This window comes from Vipera ursinii (assembly GCF_947247035.1).
Source record: "Vipera ursinii genome assembly, chromosome: 1".
NCBI classification, from domain to species: Eukaryota; Metazoa; Chordata; class Lepidosauria; order Squamata; family Viperidae; genus Vipera; species Vipera ursinii.
In genome coordinates, this window is record NC_139512.1 from 104,182,378 (window position 1) to 104,201,404 (window position 19,027).

The 19,027-nt window shown below is 39.1% G+C and overlaps 2 protein-coding genes across 6 annotated transcripts in view; both read left to right on the plus strand.

The window, feature by feature from the left end:
- The window catches only part of LOC310640573 (tumor necrosis factor receptor superfamily member 10B-like), a 34,557-nt gene extending 32,186 nt beyond the window's left edge, over positions 1–2,371 (plus strand). For 2 of the 4 annotated variants that reach the window (XM_083362922.1, XM_083362923.1), the window contains exon 10: positions 1,476–2,371. In XM_083362922.1, the coding sequence (XP_083219048.1) occupies positions 1,476–1,774 (299 nt within the window). In that variant the 3' untranslated portion in view covers positions 1,775–2,371. Of the gene's footprint in view, positions 1–476 lie in introns of all 4 variants that reach the window. The other 2 variants (XM_083362924.1, XM_083362925.1) reach the window with 2 other exon arrangements.
- Positions 2,372–6,140: 3,769 nt separating this feature from the next.
- Positions 6,141–19,027, plus strand: part of CARS1 (cysteinyl-tRNA synthetase 1) — a 44,843-nt gene continuing 31,956 nt past the window's right edge. Inside the window, exons 1-2 of one of the 2 annotated variants that reach the window (XM_083348464.1) lie at positions 6,180–6,194; positions 13,891–14,136. In XM_083348464.1, the coding sequence (XP_083204590.1) occupies positions 6,182–6,194; positions 13,891–14,136 (259 nt within the window). In that variant the 5' untranslated portion in view covers positions 6,180–6,181. Of the gene's footprint in view, positions 6,195–13,890; positions 14,137–19,027 lie in introns of both variants that reach the window. The other variant, XM_083348465.1, reaches the window with a different exon arrangement.

Here is a 19,027-nt window from a genome sequence, read left to right on the forward strand (position 1 = left end):
GTGCCACCGGTCAAAGAATGCCGACTGGTGGCCCCCAGGGGGAGGGCGTTCTCTGTGGGTGCACCGGATTTATGGAACCATCTTCCGGTTGAGCTCCGGATGGCGCCTGATCTCCGCTCCTTCCAGCGCGATCTTAAAACCCATCTCTTTAAACAAGCTGGCCTGGCCTGATGGGACGGGGTGGGATTTTTATAAACGACTATAATTTTAAATTTGTATTAATTTTATGGGCATTGTTTAATCATGTTTTAATAATTTTAATTTTTGTATCTAGTTTTTATGTATTGCCCTGTTCACCGCCCTGAGTCCCCTGGGAGAAGGGTGGTATATAAATTAAATAAATAAATAAATAAATAAATAAATACTCTTCCAGAAAGCCAGAAAGGTTGGGGAACTAGGCCATATGTAGAACTCTGCTCATAGGATGTTCTCATCGTTGCATTTTTTTTCTTTCTCCTATACTTCCCCTTGAAAAGCTCTTTTAGAAGACTGGTGGATCTTCCAGAATAGTGGAGATTGTTGTTGGGAAGCTAAATGAGGAAGCTGAAATTTGTATTCAGTTTGCCTCTTTTTAGAGAACAGATCCTGAAGATGATGATGGTGTGGAAATTAACATAAGGGCTGAATGCTAAGAATTCTACACATGGAAGGAAGGAAAGGCAAGGAGGCTGGAGTCATTCTTTCCCCCCCCCCCCTCTGAGATGGAACATCAGCCTCGAATAACTTGTGCATCCTGCCTTGTGTATGTGGAGATGAAACAGTACACTCACATAGTAGAGCATTCTCTGATTTTTGCTGTGTTGTGGAATGTTATATCGATCTGTATGTGTGCTACAGCTGCTGCTCTTGTGCGATAATCTTAGCCAAATTTATGGCTGCACATTCCTAAGTACAATAGTTAATTTATACTATCTATTGATTACAAATTATAATTGCAATTTACGGTGATAATTCATCTTAATAATCATATATAGTTTATTTTGATAAAGCTGTTGACCTGAAATATATAATTCCAAATAACTCAATGTGAAAATAAATATTTGGTGCTGGAACATCACTTTTAAGATCTGGAGGAAAAATTGTTCTGTTAATCCTGTAAGTTCTATAAAGGGTTTTGGTATTTGAATAGCCCTTTCTTTGTCTTCTCTCTGGGTAGGAAAGATACTTTTATTCTAACAACTTATTATCCCATTAGTGCCTTTTTAAAAAATATTTTGCTGTTTCTTTTAGGCAAAAACCTATTTTAAATGGCTTGAACTGGGGGAGGTTGGCCCATACTTTTTTTTTTTCAAAAAGGGAAGAATGCATCCTTTTGAAAATTAAAAGTTCAGCCAATGCAGCAGAAAGTCATGAAAAGAAAAACGTGAAGTTTGTCCTGTAGGTCAGTAAACTTGAATTGCAGCATAAGTATATAAGCATGTGAACCATATAAAGTTCATTTTTTAAATCTAACACATATTTTTATTGCATTGCAGCATTGGAAGATGCTTATTTTCAAATAAAGGACATGTTGAAGTCAGATTACTGGAAACCACTTATGAGGAAATGTGGCTTAATAGACAATGACATACAGAACATAATCCATGATAATGCTCAACATTCTGATGAGCAGCATTATCAGATGTTAAAAACTTTGCGAGACAGGAATGGAGTTGTTGCTGCTTTTCAGAAAATATTTGCAGGCCTGGAAGAAATGAATCTTAATGGTATTTATGAAAACCTAATAAATGAACTAAAAAGCAAAGATTTAGTAATAATGGAGGGTGAAGACTAATTTAGTTTTTCTTTATTTTTGACTACACAAAAACTGGACAGAGAACAGTCTGGCTTTTTATGCATCTATTTATTTTAGTGCATGTTGCCTTGGCTGAGGATGTCTAAACTGTCAACACAGTTGTTAAAGGAAATATAGATCCCATTTGGGAAATGAAATGCCGCGTATCCCTGCAAGTAAATTTTGCAATATAACAAAATTTACAATGAATAATGCAACAGGTTGGTCAGTGTTTGGAAATTGTGTGGTTCTGTACTGTCCTCTATAAAAATGCTATTGTGACCAAAATTCAGTGTAATTTATATTACGTGAGTTGCTAACATATAGCAGGCTGAAAATGGACGTAATAGTTTTCTACGGAGTCAGAATCATGTGTTGTTGGACAAGGAGAATTTGAGTATGTAAAACTTCCTTCCTGAAATATAAACCAGTGAAATCTGGCTGGAACTTTGTGTTTGCTACTATATCATGAAAAGATTGGTGGATTGTAGTACTTCATTCACTGTGATCTTCTATACAGAGATACTGAATATGTGCAGTGTCTCTTGACTTTTTTATCTTTTGTACATATTTTCTAATAAAAAAATTAAATTCTGATTCCTTTATTGTATGTAAATGGGAAACGGCCAGGGAATGAAATGAAAATGGAGCAGAGCAAGGAATAATTTGAATAGTTTGGATAGCACTTGTACATTTCCAAGAATTCCACATAATTTGGCTAGGAATACATATGTGAAGCTAGGGTTTGTTGAATAAACTAGTGATCTGCATAATCACCATCATTGGCTTCCTACCTTATGCTATTGTGCGAAAACAAACCAGATTATTGCTTAGTGTAAAGCTTGTCACCTATTAAATTTATTACTAGGACAGAATTTTATTATTATACACTAAGGACCATACATTTTAAAAGTGTTTTTATAATTACCAGTTACAAAAAAAAGCACAATACAATTTTTTTTAGAATATTATGCCATCTATGGCATAATATTTGGGATTGTATCATTACACTTAACAGATGTTCTGCCATCAGAATAAATTACGATGTCTACTAATACTCCGCATACACTTGAAAACTATCCTGAATGCTTGGAGGAAACCCCCTGAATCTCAGAACTGAGAGGTGAAAGAAAAAAATTCAACCTTGCACTGAATACAGGTCTTGACTTACAACAGTTCATTTAATGACCATTTGAAGACACAATGGCACTGAAAAAAGTGATTTATGACTTTCACTCACGGCATCCCCTTGGTCATGTGATGAAAATTTAGACGCTTGGCAACTGACTCATATTTATGACGGCTGCAGTGACCTGGAGTCATGTGATCCCCTTTTAGGACCTTTCCATTAGCAAGATCAATAGGGAAGCCAGATTCACTTAGCAACCTTGTTACTAACTTAACAATTGCAGTGATTCACTTAACACCTGGCAAGAAAGTTTGTAAAATGGGGAAAAATTCATTTAACCATGGGCTTGCTTAGCAACAGAATTTCTGGGGTCAATTGTGGTTGTAAATCAAGGACTACCTGTATAAGAAATATGCTTACTTAAAGCTACCTACTGGACCTCTGAATTTAAATTATTAACTGCTCTTAGAGCTAACTTATTCCGATTTATTATTTTGGAACACAATCAAAACAATGGACCCTGGAGTGGTCCCCACTCGCACCGTACCGCCAGTGGGGCATTTTCAAAAGCAAATGATAGGAAGGGAAACAATAGGAAAAGAACGCAACTCCAGAAAATCCATCGAAAAAAGGTGCTGGAACTCCGTTCCGGTGCGTTCTATGACAAAGACGCCCTGCTGAGTTGTTTGATCATATAGATCTGTGGTGGCGAATCTATGGCACGGGTGCCATGCAGAGCCCTCTGGGCATGCGCGCCATCGCACCAGTCCTAGGCCTTCAGCTTTAGGCCTCTGCCACCATGTGCAAAAAAAAAGAGGTTCAATCAAATCAATCAATTTCAACTTCTCGCGGGGAAAAAAAAGTTCTCGCAAAGTTGGAATTGATTGAACTTTTTAGTCCCACCCAGTCTGCCGCTACCACTGCAGCCACGGCCACCCAATGGGCCACACCCACCCAAAGGGCCATGCCCATCCGGCACCCGATGATACATAAGTGGGTTTTGGGTTGCAGTTTGGGCACTTGGTCTCTAAAAGGTTTGCCATCACTGATATAGATCATAAAGGGGAATGAAGAAAGTTGAGACTGGATGGAGCTGATGAAAACCTAAAAAAAAGCTGAGAAGGCAGTAAGGATGGTTTCTAGGGATAGGATAAATACAATAAATGTTGCTGCAATAGGTTAGTCTTAACATTCTTTCACTTATCTCACACATTCAATTTTTCTGGCTTAATATTTCTCGTTCTTTTCTTACTCAGCCTAACAAAATGAAACTGTGGTACACAGTAGTATGGATTTCAAAAGGCAGAGGGAAAAACAACAACATGGAGTTCCAAGTTTAGCAAAACCAGTGTGATAAAACTGATTACAGCCTTAAATGGGTTTGATTCTACCAGGAAACAAATGGAAACACTAGCCAGCCACTTTCTAGACTAGTGTGTTATATAAACACAGCATATGGTTCAGTGAATCATACAAGTCTATAATACTGTGTTAATGAATATTTTTTTTTTTAAATGTTTATGCCACCAATTTTATTCTGGGTCACAGTTATATTAAGAAGGGATAAATGTGTTGAGCAAACACAGACTTAATATTTTGTAGGTTTCAGATTATATCTTAAGAGCAAATCTCTGGTCTAGGTAAGCAGAGGTGCTATTTTAATCTTTGCTGTGCTTGAGAAGTTTCCTGTAAAATGTAGCTGAATCCCAACAATTCCTTTACAGTCAAAACAACATGCCAGGTAAGCTTAAACTTGCAATAAATTGTAAATGTAAAAATTATGTGGAAGAAAATTTTAAGCATTACACAGAAAAGCATAAAATAATAAACAAGTTATTTGTGCCTAAAAGCAGGTTTCTTCTCCCATGTTTTGGGCTACAGTACTTGTGGCCCCAGTTGGTGTATGTATGTATTCTTGATGAGATTTGCTATCTATTTATCCTGTAAATTGTTGTTTTTATATTGCTTGTATTGTGAGATGCCAAGAGACAGAACAAAGCTGGATAATGGTTCAGTCAAGAATAGTAAATACTGATAAAAATAAATTCAGGCTGTCTTTATTTATAAAATTATGCTAAATTAAGATACATGATCATAAAAAGTTCTTTAAGAAAAGTAAAATCTATTGATTGGAAAATAGCTTCATCTTTGGGGGGGGGGAAGCCTGCAGACTTGATTTACTTAGATACAAGGCATCTGAACTAATTTTAATATTATAAATCACCATTAGTCAATTGCAAAAGGCAGCTTTACCCCAAACAGTTTATATTCTGTGATGATACCTTTAATATCAACAGCATCAAACAACATCTGCCTATCCCTGGTCCTTGAGAAGGATTGGATAGATGGATAAAAATATCAAATCGTCTCTACACATGTGGCTGACTGTGACCAACTGTAATTATGAAAGCAAGGCAATACCAGTAGCAATAGATGAGGACCCAGATTGTTGGGGGCAATTAAGCTGACTTTGTAATAATGCCGCTTGGGGGTGTGTGAAAGCCCTAATAAGCAGGCATATACATAGAATGAAGGCCACTGCTAAGCTTGTAAGCCGCCCTGAGTCTTCGGAGAAGGGCGGGATATAAATGGAATTAAAAAAAAAAAGGTGCTATGGATGCAGTTCCAAAACATCCGGTTCTCCACTTGACAAAATCAGCATTGACAAAATCACCATCAATTACTAAAGGCAGCCTTACCTGTAATATTATCAAATATCTGCTTATCCCAGTCTTTTGGAAGGACTCGGATGAGACAAAAAATATGGCTGACCTAATCAATAACAACTAAAGTTTAAAAACTAAACGAAGAGCACAAAGAAATATCAACTGAGTTTTGAATACTCCAAAATACAAAGCAAACGTCTTTTAAAATCTAGGCTGCTCTAACTCTAAAAGAATACTAAACAATTAGCCAATAAAAAGAATAGATGAACGAGATCCTGTAAAATCGAACAAATCAAGCCAATTTGCGCCTATAATGCTGGATCGGTTTGTTTCTAGCTTCTGTCCTCGAAAAACTGGCTCGCAACAAGCGTCACATATGCCTACTTGGTACCGATGCACGGGTTTGGGTTTTTTTTGTGCCCCTCTGCGCATATTATTGAAATTGCACAGTACTTTCCTGCCTTTTCAAGACTGCATTGACCACGCACTGCCAGGTTACCCTTCGCCCACCAGAAGTGACGATCGGAGGTGGAGCTCTTGCTTCCGGAAACGGCCTCGGTTGCATCAGCTTGTCAGGCAGAGCAGCGTCTGACAAGAGACGAAGGGGGCAGAATGGCAGCAGCCGGTAAGCTCCAGCGTTTGGGTTGGAATAAGGAAACGTCCATGAACTCCACTGTCAGATCCCATAGAAAGGCCCTTATGGCGTTGCGATGCCATAAAGATTAAAGCCTGGCTGAGAGCGCTGCTCGATCGCCCGGCTCAGGTGCTTTGGCGCTACACTTTGTGATGCCGCATGATTAGAAGAATATAGTCTGCTGGTAATGTAATGCTGGGATCGGACAGCGAGTTAGGGATTACGTCTATTGATTTCAGAGACGAAACTTAATCGATAGGCTCTGCGATATTCTAACTCGGATGTCTTAAAAGGTCGCTTTTTCTTTCATGTGCCCCCCCTCCTCCCAAAAGTGAATTTATAAGGTTGAAGGATGTAGTGGATTGCCATTGCAGAACAGCAATTGTACTGCCGCTGGTTTTAAGCAAGATTTTTTTTTTCCCCGGGATCTCTTTTGTTTTCATTTTCTTCGCCTGGAAGTCGTAGTAAACGCATAAAGATCCTCCCGCTGAGTAAATCGAAAGTAAATCGATTTAGGATTTACCGGGATGTAATTGTGTATAACTGCACAGGGGATTTCAATCCCCAGTTAGTTTATATGCATGTTTGTTAAGTGTTTGTTTGTCCTTTTCCTTTTCTTTCTTAATTCGAAATGTATATACTTAGTGTGTATGTGTCTGTAAATATTTAAAATAAACTTAAAAAAAAAGTCGATTGCCGACGAGATTGCCTTTGGGAGCCCTAAAAGCAGGGCATATAGGCATTATTTTATTGCTGGCTCCTAAAAAAAACCTTATCTACTTACAGTTGTTGATATCTTTAAAGAGTGATGGAAATCTTCTACAAGGTGAAGCCAAGCCATAGTTGTTCATAGCTGTAAAAACTGTAAGTGTTACAAACCTAGGGAGCAGTGGCTATATAATCCAAATTTTAATCGTATTTCCTAGGGTTTTGATAGGAGTATTTGGGGGTTTTTTAAATGAAGATCAAACTTGTATATATTATTCTAAATGTATTTTCATGTCACGGTTGACCTTGGTGATGAATGTACTTACAAAACACTGTGTCCTAAATTAAAAAAAAATCTCAGGAGATTATTTTTGTTCCATCCTAGCTGGAAAAAGCTTTAATTTTAAGAGTAGATCACAAGGTCAGCTTGATACATTACAAACTGGAGCTTGCTCAATTGATTATGCAAATACTTAAAATTATAAAATTGCTTCAGTATACTTCTCTAACATAGACATTTATTAAACAGATATAGATTATGTTTAATGTTACGCTGACGTGTATGTTTGTTGGTTAGGTGTAGCTATTTAACTATTGAGATTGTGCTCCAAACAGAGGTTTACTATATTAGAACCAACAATAGTACCATTCAGATCCTACAGTGATAAAGAACTACCATTCACCTTCTTACAAATGGTGATAGCAATATTGTACATCATAGGTTTTACCATGCAATTGATGAGAAACATCTCCTGACTAAACAATTGCCAAAGAACAAAATAATGAGGATTTTAACAGACACAAACAAAAATGAAGCAGTTGAAAGTCTGAAATTTTAAGTAAAATTACTTAAAACCAGGACTTCTTTCTGTATAAATGCACTGTCTTCGGACTGATTCCTAAGGATCTGACATACACATGAAACTCTATTTACAGGGTTTTGTTTAAATAACTACTGTTTTCCCTTTGCATTTCTACTTGATAATCAAGTAAACATACAGTTAATGCCCTTAAATTTAAACCTAACCATTTCTTTATAAACATATAATTAAGCCTTAGAAAAAATGTCTAGGGCATTAATTAAAAATGAAAGGAGTTATCAGTTTGCATTCCATGAGATACATGTAAGTGAAGTATTAGGTAGCAAATTGAGAATTGCAAGTATTGTTGATATCCTAGATGTTGATATCCTAGTTGTCAAACTTGCCGTGTCATGTGACGTGTTGCAACGTATTGTGACTTTTTTTACCTTACCAGAACTGGGGTGGGTGCGGCCTCCGTATAATGCAACCGGCCCACAGGCTGGCAGTTTGACACCCCTGTCCTAGATCATTTATATTTCAAGCAGTTGGCTGACTTCCCTCTTTAGTTAGAAATGCACCCTTTTTGCATGACTTCATTTAGAATTATCCCTTGTTCTGGAAACAGCAATGCATCTACTTTGTGCGTGATAGTGTTTACTAGAGTTGAACTGGTTGTACACTGGAATACATATAAAATTAGACTTAAATCAGGCATGTCAAACTCGCTAAGTCACGTGATGGCGGGCGACATATCGCGACTTTTCCCCCATTGCCGGCAATGGGGAGGGCACAGTTTTGTCGTGATGCATCCAGCCTGCGGGCCGGCAGTTTGACATGCCTGACTTAAATAATCCACAAAGACAACTATGAAAGTCTCTGATGTGCCAAATATTATACAGATGTTTCTGGATGTACATAGATCCCATTCCTAATATCAAGGGATCATGTTGAATACTTTTGCTTTATTAAGAATTCATTTAATCACATCAGGATCCATTTGTGAACCCCTTCGCATGTGCATGAAAGAGGTCAGCAAGTTTGGGTAAAAGCGAAAAGCTAAAGCATTTCGCACTAAAATGTTTGTGGTTCTGTTGGGAAACTACCAGCTGGGCAGGGGGGGAGGGGTTGAGCGGGGAAGTAGCCTTTAGTCTTTGCCCAACTAAGTCCTTTGGCTCCTTAGCTGCTTGTTCCCAAGAGAAGACAAGCATGCTGGAAATATTCTTGTGATATAGGTAAAATGTAATCAAATAGCTGACTTGAACCTTTTACAGTAGATCTGGTTGTTTCTGCCTTGACAGGTTGTTCTTATTTGTAATACCTAGCAGGGATATGCAAATAAGGGCTGTGTGAATCATTTGGAATGGTACTTTAGAACATATTATTAGTTCCTAAGGGAATTATGTAGAACATTAATTTTAAAAGAACTATTATTTTTCCTCAATTTTGTGAAGGAAGAGTGACTCCTCAAAGAATGACTGTTGCATACACAGAAAACGCTTCTGTTGTGACTGCACGTAAATGAAACGGCAGCCACTCCATCTTGTTTGCCAAGAGACCTCAAAGAACAATGCTGCAACTGAAGCACCTTCTGGAATAATCTGGCCAGCCCTAATAATAATCCTTTCACTCACTACTGTACTTATTGGGGACATAGTGTACTGTAGCGTTGCAACAAAATTCTATGACATAACCTCATTAAAGTACCTAAAAAAAGCTGTGCGAACGTTAGGAACAAGTGGAGAACCTCTCTCATTGTTTGGAAGACATAACATACATATCGTAGAAGATATAGCCTACACTTCGGTGCAGAACACACATCATCTTTAAAGCTGCAAGTAGACCTGGATCTCTTTGCTGGGTGAAATCCATTTCCTTTGCTAGAGTAAATTGATTCTCTAGAATCAATACGTTTCAGCCAGGATTTAGTACTGAGGTAGTTTTGGTTGCATTTGTAGTAGATTACCTGTGGCAGAGCTGTGATGGAATGGTGCATCCATCCTTGTGCTCCTTGATCTCTTAGCAGCTTTTAATACCATTAGCTATGGCATCCATGGCCTGAGGATTGGGGGCTCAGATCTATGGTAGTTTCTCTTCCTTTCTTTCTAGTTCCAGGAGGTCTTGGTTGGCAGGGGGAATCGTTTCTTTGTCCCCTCCTTTGTGGCATACCACAGGGTGGTTTTACTTCCCACATTTTCAAATCTACCTAACACCAAAGGTTGTGTGGGTTTGAATGGGGATGAACCTTCTCTGGCTCAATCCTACTAAGTCTTATTGTTTGCACTTTCCCAATCAAAAGGGGTGCAGACTCTGGGAGTCTTCCTGGACTCATAGGCCCTGGTCATGGAGCAGGTGCAGCTGAGGCTAAGAAGGCCCTTTATCTAGTGTGCGTTATGCCCTTTCGTAGACTGGGAGGCCCTCCAGACAGCCATTGTCTGGAGGGCCTCCCAGACCATGCCCTGCTCATGTCATGGCTTGCCTACTGCATGCTATATGGAGCTGTCCTTGAAGACTACTCAGAAGTTTCAAGTGGTGCAGAATAGAATGGGGGCAGTGATGGGTATGCCTTCCTATGCCCATATAACACCTCTGCTTCATGAGCTGCACTGCTTGCCTGTTTGCTTCAGGTGCAATTCAAGGTGTTGGTTGCCACCTATAAAGCCCTTCGTGGCCTAGGCTAGGGCTTGGTTACTTGAGTGACCTCCTATCTCCCATAGTATCTGTCTGGCCAATTCAGTCTGTCAAGGTTGATGCGCTCTGGGTTCCATCAATTATTAAACAATGCCATCTAGCAGGATGCCAGAAGCACACTTTTTCTGTGGTGGCGCCTTCCCTTTAGAATCAGGTTCCCCCTCCCCAAGATTTTTAAGAGAAAGTTTACCCCACAATTATTTTTATTGGGTGTTATTACAGATTGTGATACTAAAGAAATTAACTTGATGTTGAATTTGATAACAGCTGCAAGGTTATTGGTAGGGCAATATTGGAAGAAGGATTGCCTGCCTACTATAGAGTAATGGATGCTTAAAGTGTCAAATTTAGCAGAAGAGGCTAAGATTTCTGCTTATTTGAAGGATCCTTCACAAGAAAGATACATTTCGGTTTGGAGAAGATGGATAGATTATATTCAGAAAAAATATGGGACTAAAAAGTTCCATTTAGCTTATGAGTAAATTTTAGATTGTTATAAAATTTTTCTTTTTTCTTTTTTATTATTAGTTTTAATTATACGGTATTATTATTGTATTAGTATAAGTTGGATACTTTTAGATTGTTTGTAATTATGTTATAGGCGGGTTAAAGTGCATTATGTATTTGGTTATTTATATAGTTGGTTAATGTTAGTTAGATTATGATTATTATATATTTGTAACCCTGTAATCAGCTTTGGGAAGTGGGGGAGGGGGAGGGGGGGTTTAGGGGTGGGTTGGGGATGGGATAATATTGTAACTTTTATAAAACTTTTCAATAATAATAAAAAAAAGAATCAGGTTCCCCCTCCCCAAGTTCTGGATGGCCCCCATCATGCTGGTATTTCAAAGGGCCTTGAAGACCTGGCTCTTTGCCAAGCCTTTTGTGAGGGTGAGTGAAGCCCCCTTTGAATAGTGTGGGTTTGTTTTTTCTCATTTTTGGAGGGGTTTTGTCCTTTAGTGTTGTATTTACTGGATTTTTGTTTTCTTGTTTGTCATGTTTTCACTTCTGAGGCGCCCAGTGTCATTGGGAATTAGGCGACATATAAATTAAATATCCAGTCTGACTTCTCTCATTATTATTATTTTTGGGGGGGGCAATTTCATTGAAGAATGATAACCATATTATATAAATCCACTAGAGGGGGGTTTTATAACAATCTCTTGTCTCTTTTGCCGTCAATCACTAAGGTTGCTTTGATAATTCTTTCAACAAATCTTAGGCTGTAAATGAGGGACTAGATGCAAAAGAAAGGGATTTGTTTATTTTTAGTGTAGAAATTATTCCTCTACCTTTTATATTTTATTGATTTTATTATAATTTCTTTGTTGGTTGTTGTGGAGCATTTAGAGTCATTATTTATTTATTTTGGAGAGCAGGGAGAAAAGTTGAACTGATGTACATTTTTTTGGTAGGTTTGTTACTAATATAGCCCTGGGGTAGATAGAGCCAAACAAATCTGGAGGGAAATTAGGATATTCCAGTGTAGACAAAAAGAAAAAAGATGGGTATAATAACAAATGGTCAGTCCCGTCGCAGTAGCTGGTGAATTCTACCGGTAGGTCTGAAAAGACTAATTTGTCTCTTGTCTTTTACGCACACTTTTTTCTTCTCTTTTTTCTTTTGCAGTAGTCGGCATGCATCTGCTAATCATTTGCCTTTAGAGATGCATTTGAGAAAGAATACAAGCAATTCAGCATGCATGCATGCATTGCACCACCTGGAAACCAATTCTAGTGTGGCTTTGCTGGGTTGATTAGATAATGAGGACAAATGCAGAACTGCCAGCATGCAAAGCTTAGGTCTTTTGAATTAATAGGTGTTAGCCTACATGTTGAGGATGGAAATGTGGGGGAGCATTAGCAATTTAGTCTTATATATTTGTGAGGTAGGAAAAGGGATTTGTGTTTAGACATAAATCTGAAATCGTTCTATAACAGGTCTGTGTTAGAACAACTCCACTCCCCCCTTAAATAAACTTCAAATACGGTATTTGTACTTATAATCTTGCCCGGCTTTAATTAAATTAATTTGAAGAACTATGATAACAGGATGAACAGGTATCATCCAGAAGACTTTTGTTTATTAAAAAGATGAACACTATATAACATCTGCCCTATGGGTCACCTAATTACTCTGCAAAATCCTTTTTTGGAACCACCCACTCCATTTAATTATAGATGTAATCTAGTTTTTCTAGATCTTGCATTGCAGATATTCTGTGCTACCGAATGATCTTGGGTTAGTGATTCACAGTATTTTAAAGCCCCATTTGTCTGTACATACAATATGAGGGTTAAAATTCTGTAGAAGTATGTGCAGTCCTTGGGTTTTTAGTGACAGCTGGAATCAGACTTTCCATCACTAAGCATTGCAGTCATAAGGCATGATGTCACATGAATGCATAGTATTAAATAGTATTAAATTTAGCTAATTTTCCTTTAAAAAAACCCCTCAATTCCTCGGTTTCCCAGGTATACTATTTCTTACTCATTTTCCATGCTTTGCATAATGTTGCTTATTCTAAAGAAGTATTGCATGATATTAGGTATTAGGTATTCATGTCCAATATTTTAAAAAAGGTAAAATTTCTTCAGATGTTTCAATTTTCTTTCAAGTCTTCAAACGTCTAGTACTGTGAGTCCAATTAGGAATTAAATCCATAATTTCCCCGTAACCCATTCATATAGAAGACATATCTTTATTTTTGTATATCTTTTCTTTGAAACAGATCTTCATGATTATTCACACACATATAATTCAATTGATGCCTACTGTACTAGAAATCTGAAGTTACTAGCTTGTTTATCACACACGCTGTTTCCTGAGAGGAAAGATTAACTTAATTTCATCTAGTTTTCCTTCTTGATTTGCCTGGAGGTGACCCACTTCTTCAAATAATTAGCTTAAAGAGCAGTGGTGGGACAGTGGTTAGAGTGCAGTATTGCAGGCTAACTCTGCATTCCCACTGCCAGGAATTCGATCCTGACTGCTCAAAATTGACTCAGCCTTCCACCTTTCCAAGATTGGTAAAATGAGGGCCTAGATCAGGGGTGTGAAACTGCTGGCCTGCAGGCCGGTTGTATCATGCAGAGGTCACGCCCACCCCAGCTCCGGCAATGCGAAAAAAGTCACGATACCTCGCGACACATCATGTGACGCGGCGAGTTTGACCCCCGTGGCCTAGATCATTGGGGACCATATGCTGACTCTGTAAACCACTTAGAGAGGGCTGTAAAGCACTATGAAGTGGTATATAAGTCTAAGTGCTATTGCTATTAACAGTTAACTTCCAATGCTAAAGATTTCCGGTCCTTTTTCCTGTTTCCTGCTTCTTCTTGTCTTCTTGCTTTTCATTTGTCCATCATTTCTCCAGGTGAGCTAGCCACTGTGGGTATGCTGCAAAATTCATGTAGAGTGATGCTTTATTTCTGGATACTTTCAAGCAGTGAGATCTGACCGCTTGCCGTTTGCCTCTATCTTTGCAGCTTCTGACTACACTGATATTCTGAGCATTAGTGAAGAGGAACACAGGCTGAAGGCTCTGAATGAGTATCTCAGCACCCGTAGTTATATCCAGGGCTTCACATTTTCACATGCAGATGTGGAAGTTTTCAGGCAGTTTTCGGGCCCACCTGTGGACCAGCATTTCCATGTTGTTCGTTGGTTCAGGCACATAGAAGCAATCTATGATGGCAGCTTTGAAAAACATATCTCCTGTAAACTCCAGACAAGTAAGTAACCATAGCGAGTTAATGTCTTATTATTAGCTTATTACTTTGCTTAAAGCATCTGTCAAGAATTATTTGGTCCCTTTGATTTATATGAGGTCTTGGATTTAGTAGCCAGAGGCAACTGCAACATGGTAACCACCACAAATGTGTAGGAATGTGCATGTATGTGTTTATATGTATACACACACATATATAAACACATAGATGCATACTCCTACACATTTGTGCCTTGGCAAATTTAAGAGGTGTGGACTTCAACTCGCAGAATTCCACAGCCAGGTATTTTTAGCATGCTGCCTTTGGAATTGTGGGAGTTGAAGTCCATATATCTTAAAGGTGCCAAGGCTTGAAAAATACTGATTTAGATATATATACTTGTCTTTGGGGGTTTCCAAGGCTGTCCTTTGGTCTCCTACTGCAGTTATTTATTTTCCCTCAAAGCCAGATGAGCTCAAACCACAACTGCTTCCTATACATACCATGTTTCCCTGAAAATAAGACCCAGTCTTATATTCTTTTGGCCTCCAAAAAAGGCACTAGGTCTTATTTTTGGGGTAGGGCTTATTATTTTCACGTACAGGAGGCAGAGAGTGCAGGGGATAATGGGAGTTTGAGCGCTGCTACCCCCGGCCCCGCACTCTTCGTCCCACCATGTGCTTGCCTGCAGCCACAATGAACCAAGCCCTTGGCGAGCCCTGGTCCACACCTGCCCTGCCTGCTGGTCCTGCTGCTAGGACATTTTGGGGCTATATCAGGTGCCATGTGGTTGCCAAGTGGCTGTCTGTGCTACGTCTGGCCTCGTTGAGAAGTAGTCTGCACGCCTACTTGGTACTGCAGGCACTGGGCTAAGGGCTGAGCCCAGCGCTCCTTGGGCACTGCAGTTCTCATCTTGGTTGTGCGAGGCAGATATGGGGTGGTCCCTGGCCGCTTATGGCCACTACCTCACCTGCGGCTGCTCTGCCACCAGCTGCTGCTTCCGCCGCCTCGCCTTCTGCCTGGCCTAGCCCATCCGGCTGGTGCCGACACCATGAGGTGAGGAGAGGAAGGTGGCAGGGGGTGGAGCTGCTTCCCTCCACCTGCCAGACACCTGCCAAAGCCGCGCAAGGTAAAGACCAAAAGCGGCCAGGAGTAGCCCCACACCTGCCTTGAGCAGCTGGGATGAGAGCTACAGCTCCCGCCAGGGCCCAAAGAGCACGGAGCTGCCCCTGCCTCTAGCTCCTGCCATTGTGGATCTGGGTAGAATGCCGCAGCCCCCGCCCAGATGCCCTCACCTCTTCCAAGCATTTTTTTAACCAACCTGCCTTTCAGCTGCATCGCATTTCTCCATTCATTTTTCAGCCGCCACTACGTGTTTGTCAGATTAAAAAAAAACTTCAGACCTTCCAACTTCTCGCAAAAAAAAAGATATTGCAAAATCAGAAGGACTGATTGAACTCACAGTAGGCACACTAGCTCCACTCAGAGTAGCACCGTCGCACGGGCACTAGCAGCCCCATTTGTGCATGCGCAGGGACGCTAGCATCTCCACTAGCATCACGCAGGTGCCAGTGGCCTATTTGCTCATGTGCGCCAGCACCTGTGCCGTGGGCATGTGCTGCCCATTTGTGCATGGACATGGGCATCAGCGCATGCAGCGCACCTGCGCATGAGCACACACGCTAGCACCACCATCATGCACACATCCATTTGCGCATGTGCATGCATATGTGCCTGTTTGCGCATGCATGCCCAGGGCCGCACACGCGCATATTTCCCTGCTGCTATCTTCCAGGCCACTAAGCCAGAAAAGTTGGGGAACTCTGTCTTAAAGAGCCAAGTACCAATTGCTTGGTGAGAAGGTTAGGGGGAGGTGAAGAAATCTTTCTCCCCCCCCCACCCCTACGATCCAATCGTAGCTAGGGCTTATTTGGGGGGTAGGGCTTATTTTGGGGAAAACACGGTAATAAATTTTTCTAAAAATTGGATTGTGTAATCATGCCAGATTTTATCATGGTCTGCAACTATACAGTATTAATGCTTTATTTGTTAAAAAAAGTAGTGAGATGTGTTAAGTGATATATAATGTAATGTCATTGTAGAAATCAATAATTTATCTTTTTTACCGACCTTTGTTATAAATACAGATGAAATCTTAAAATGCAATGTGGGCCCCAGTATGTCCCCTGAATTTAGCTTTCACATTTAGGGTCTTGCCTGATCAAAATTCCCTTTATAGATGCTGCTAAGGTTGTTCCAGAGTAACATAATCCAAAATAGTTTCTTAAGGGTCCTCACATTGTTCTCAGAGCTTATGTGTACAAGAAAAGAAAGAGTTTGCCATAATCTCTGATTGTGTCAGAGATTTTTTTCCAGGATATATGTGTAAGAACCTTATTAGATATCTGTAATTAATGTTCCTGTTTTTCTCAAGAAGCTGCAGGCCAAAGCCTAGTTATAATTGCATTACAATATACTTACTCAAGCAAATGTTCCATGTACCAGTATATTGTGCTACATGGATCGGTGATCTTGTTCAACAGTTAGTGTATAAATCATCCAAATCCAGAGTCAATTTGATTAGAATTAATGATGTGTTAAGGGCCATTAAACTTTCACATTGATTCAGTTAGTAGTTTCAATTCAGTACATTGACTAACTAAAGCTTTGCACAGCCCTGTTAAAAAAAATGAAGCACTTTGTTAAGACTGAAAATTTGTGTGAGAAGTTTTTATTTATTTTTTAAATTTGAATTCATTAAAAAATGACTGTAGGGAAAACACAAGTGAATCTGCAGTTTGATTTCTAATGAATTATCTGCTGTTTTGCAGCTTAACTAAAGTTCAAAATTCCTTAAAAAAACTGTAACATAATAGAAACAAATAGTCAACATAGAAGAATAATTACATGAGAAGTAATTGAATAGTTTTATACAAGGCTTCTCTGAATAAAAAAAGATACTTTAAAAAGTACTCTAATTTGAGAGCTCCACCATGCATTTGTAAATTCATAGATTTTTCAAATTGCAATGCTGCTTTCTATTCTGCATAATTCAGTGTAACAATAATATCAGAAAATCCTGAAAGGAACCTAAATCTCTGCTCTCTCTGGTAAAGTGATGGAGGCTCTGCACATCTTTCAGAGATGCTTGTGTGAATTAGATTCCTCTGTCCCAGTGAATAGAAAATCCCTTTTGGGTGGGGCAGCTCTAGAGGCGAGTGATGTCATGGAGTATCTGCAGCAAATGAACAGATTGTGGGTTGGGAAATGCTTGAATTAAGAATATATAGGGAACAGGTTCAACATAGGAGAACGTGTTTTTTTTTAAGATGCAGGGAGAAGTTCTTATAAATAGAATGAAATAGGAAGTCTATTACAAAATCAGTTCAGATGTTCCCTAATTAAATTTTTGGAGACAGAAAAAACTTTGAGCGTAATCTCATGAACATCACCAGCAAATAATGTTTTGTACCGTAATGTAGCTTCCTGTATGACTGCTTATAGTGAGAGGTGTGGAAGGGGGAAATCTGACACATGGAAAAGAAAAACAGAAACAAAAGAGGTATTCACCAAGCCCATCTGGGTCTCTGTGTGTGTCAGAATGTGCAAGAGATTGAGAGATGAGGTGAGCAGATACAATATTTTGCTGTAAAGAGGTCATAGAGATTGAGGAGAACAGATGGAAGACACATCTGTCTCTAGATAGGATAGAGTTTGTATTTCCTATTGGTCTGTTTCTGTTTCATAATTGAGGATCACCTGGCATTTTTGTGACTCATAAATGTGGGGCACAGATTTATTTTTTCATATTTTTCTGATGAAGTAATCTCCTTTAGATCACTCAAGGACTTATCAACATTGGCCTCCCTTTTCTGTTACGCTGTTTGCTGAAGTTGATGAGGATATGTTTTATCCCCTGTTTTTCCCCTAAATACCTTTCTCTCGTTTCTCAGCTGTTAAAATTGCAAGTAGAAAACTAAGATCAGTCAAGCCATTTATTCAGAATGGGAATGTAGGAGTTGTTTATTTAATATAAATGACACAGAAGGTATTGCTTATATCTACTATCAGTTTTAAAATATGTTTCGCCTATTTGTGGATTCAGTGCAGGAATTTATACTGGTATTGCTTTATTTTGGTTTTTGGACAGTAGTATTTAAAGCATTATGACCAATGTTTACCTGTTTTTACTCTCGTGTTTAGCTCTTTAAGTTGGTCTCTGGTACTAATTACTGTATTTGAACACGATTTAAATCTAAATGAGGTTTGAATACATCAATACAATATAATATAATTACATGAGGGAGATTCAGTTTCATGTTCAGCTTCGTCCTCAAAAACTGGATAACTTTGGTGAGGTGAAAAAGTTGGTAGAGACAGCGCCATGTGTACTGCCTTATGCTGTTACAGGAAAGATGGGATATAGTACTTTTTATTTTATTCACTCCATTTTTGTCTTTAATTTTAAAGAAAGATTGTGCATAAATTGTAAAAGAAAAATGTGCATAAATTACAATTGTTCCCTGACATGTAGAATAATATCACTTTTCTAATTTCTTAGTATAATTCTTTTATGCAGGTACCACCCTGCTCAATAAAACATAATTCCTGATAAACAGTTAATTCCCAAAGCTTTAGTACTAATTCAACATTACATTAGCATCTTTAACATTTAAAGATTTTCCCATAAATCTGCTAGCATCCATTAATACACTTTCCCCAAACATACGAATGATCACATGACCCTGTCATATAGGTCAGAGGTCCCCAAACCGTTGGGCACCAGGGACCAGTTCTGTGGAGAGAGGTTTTTCCGCGGACCAGAGAGCTTGTGGTTTTGTGTGCTGCCTGCACCCCACGGATGGGGCTTTGCTTGTTTGTGCAGACCAGTTGCTGGCATGCCAGGACCGGTACT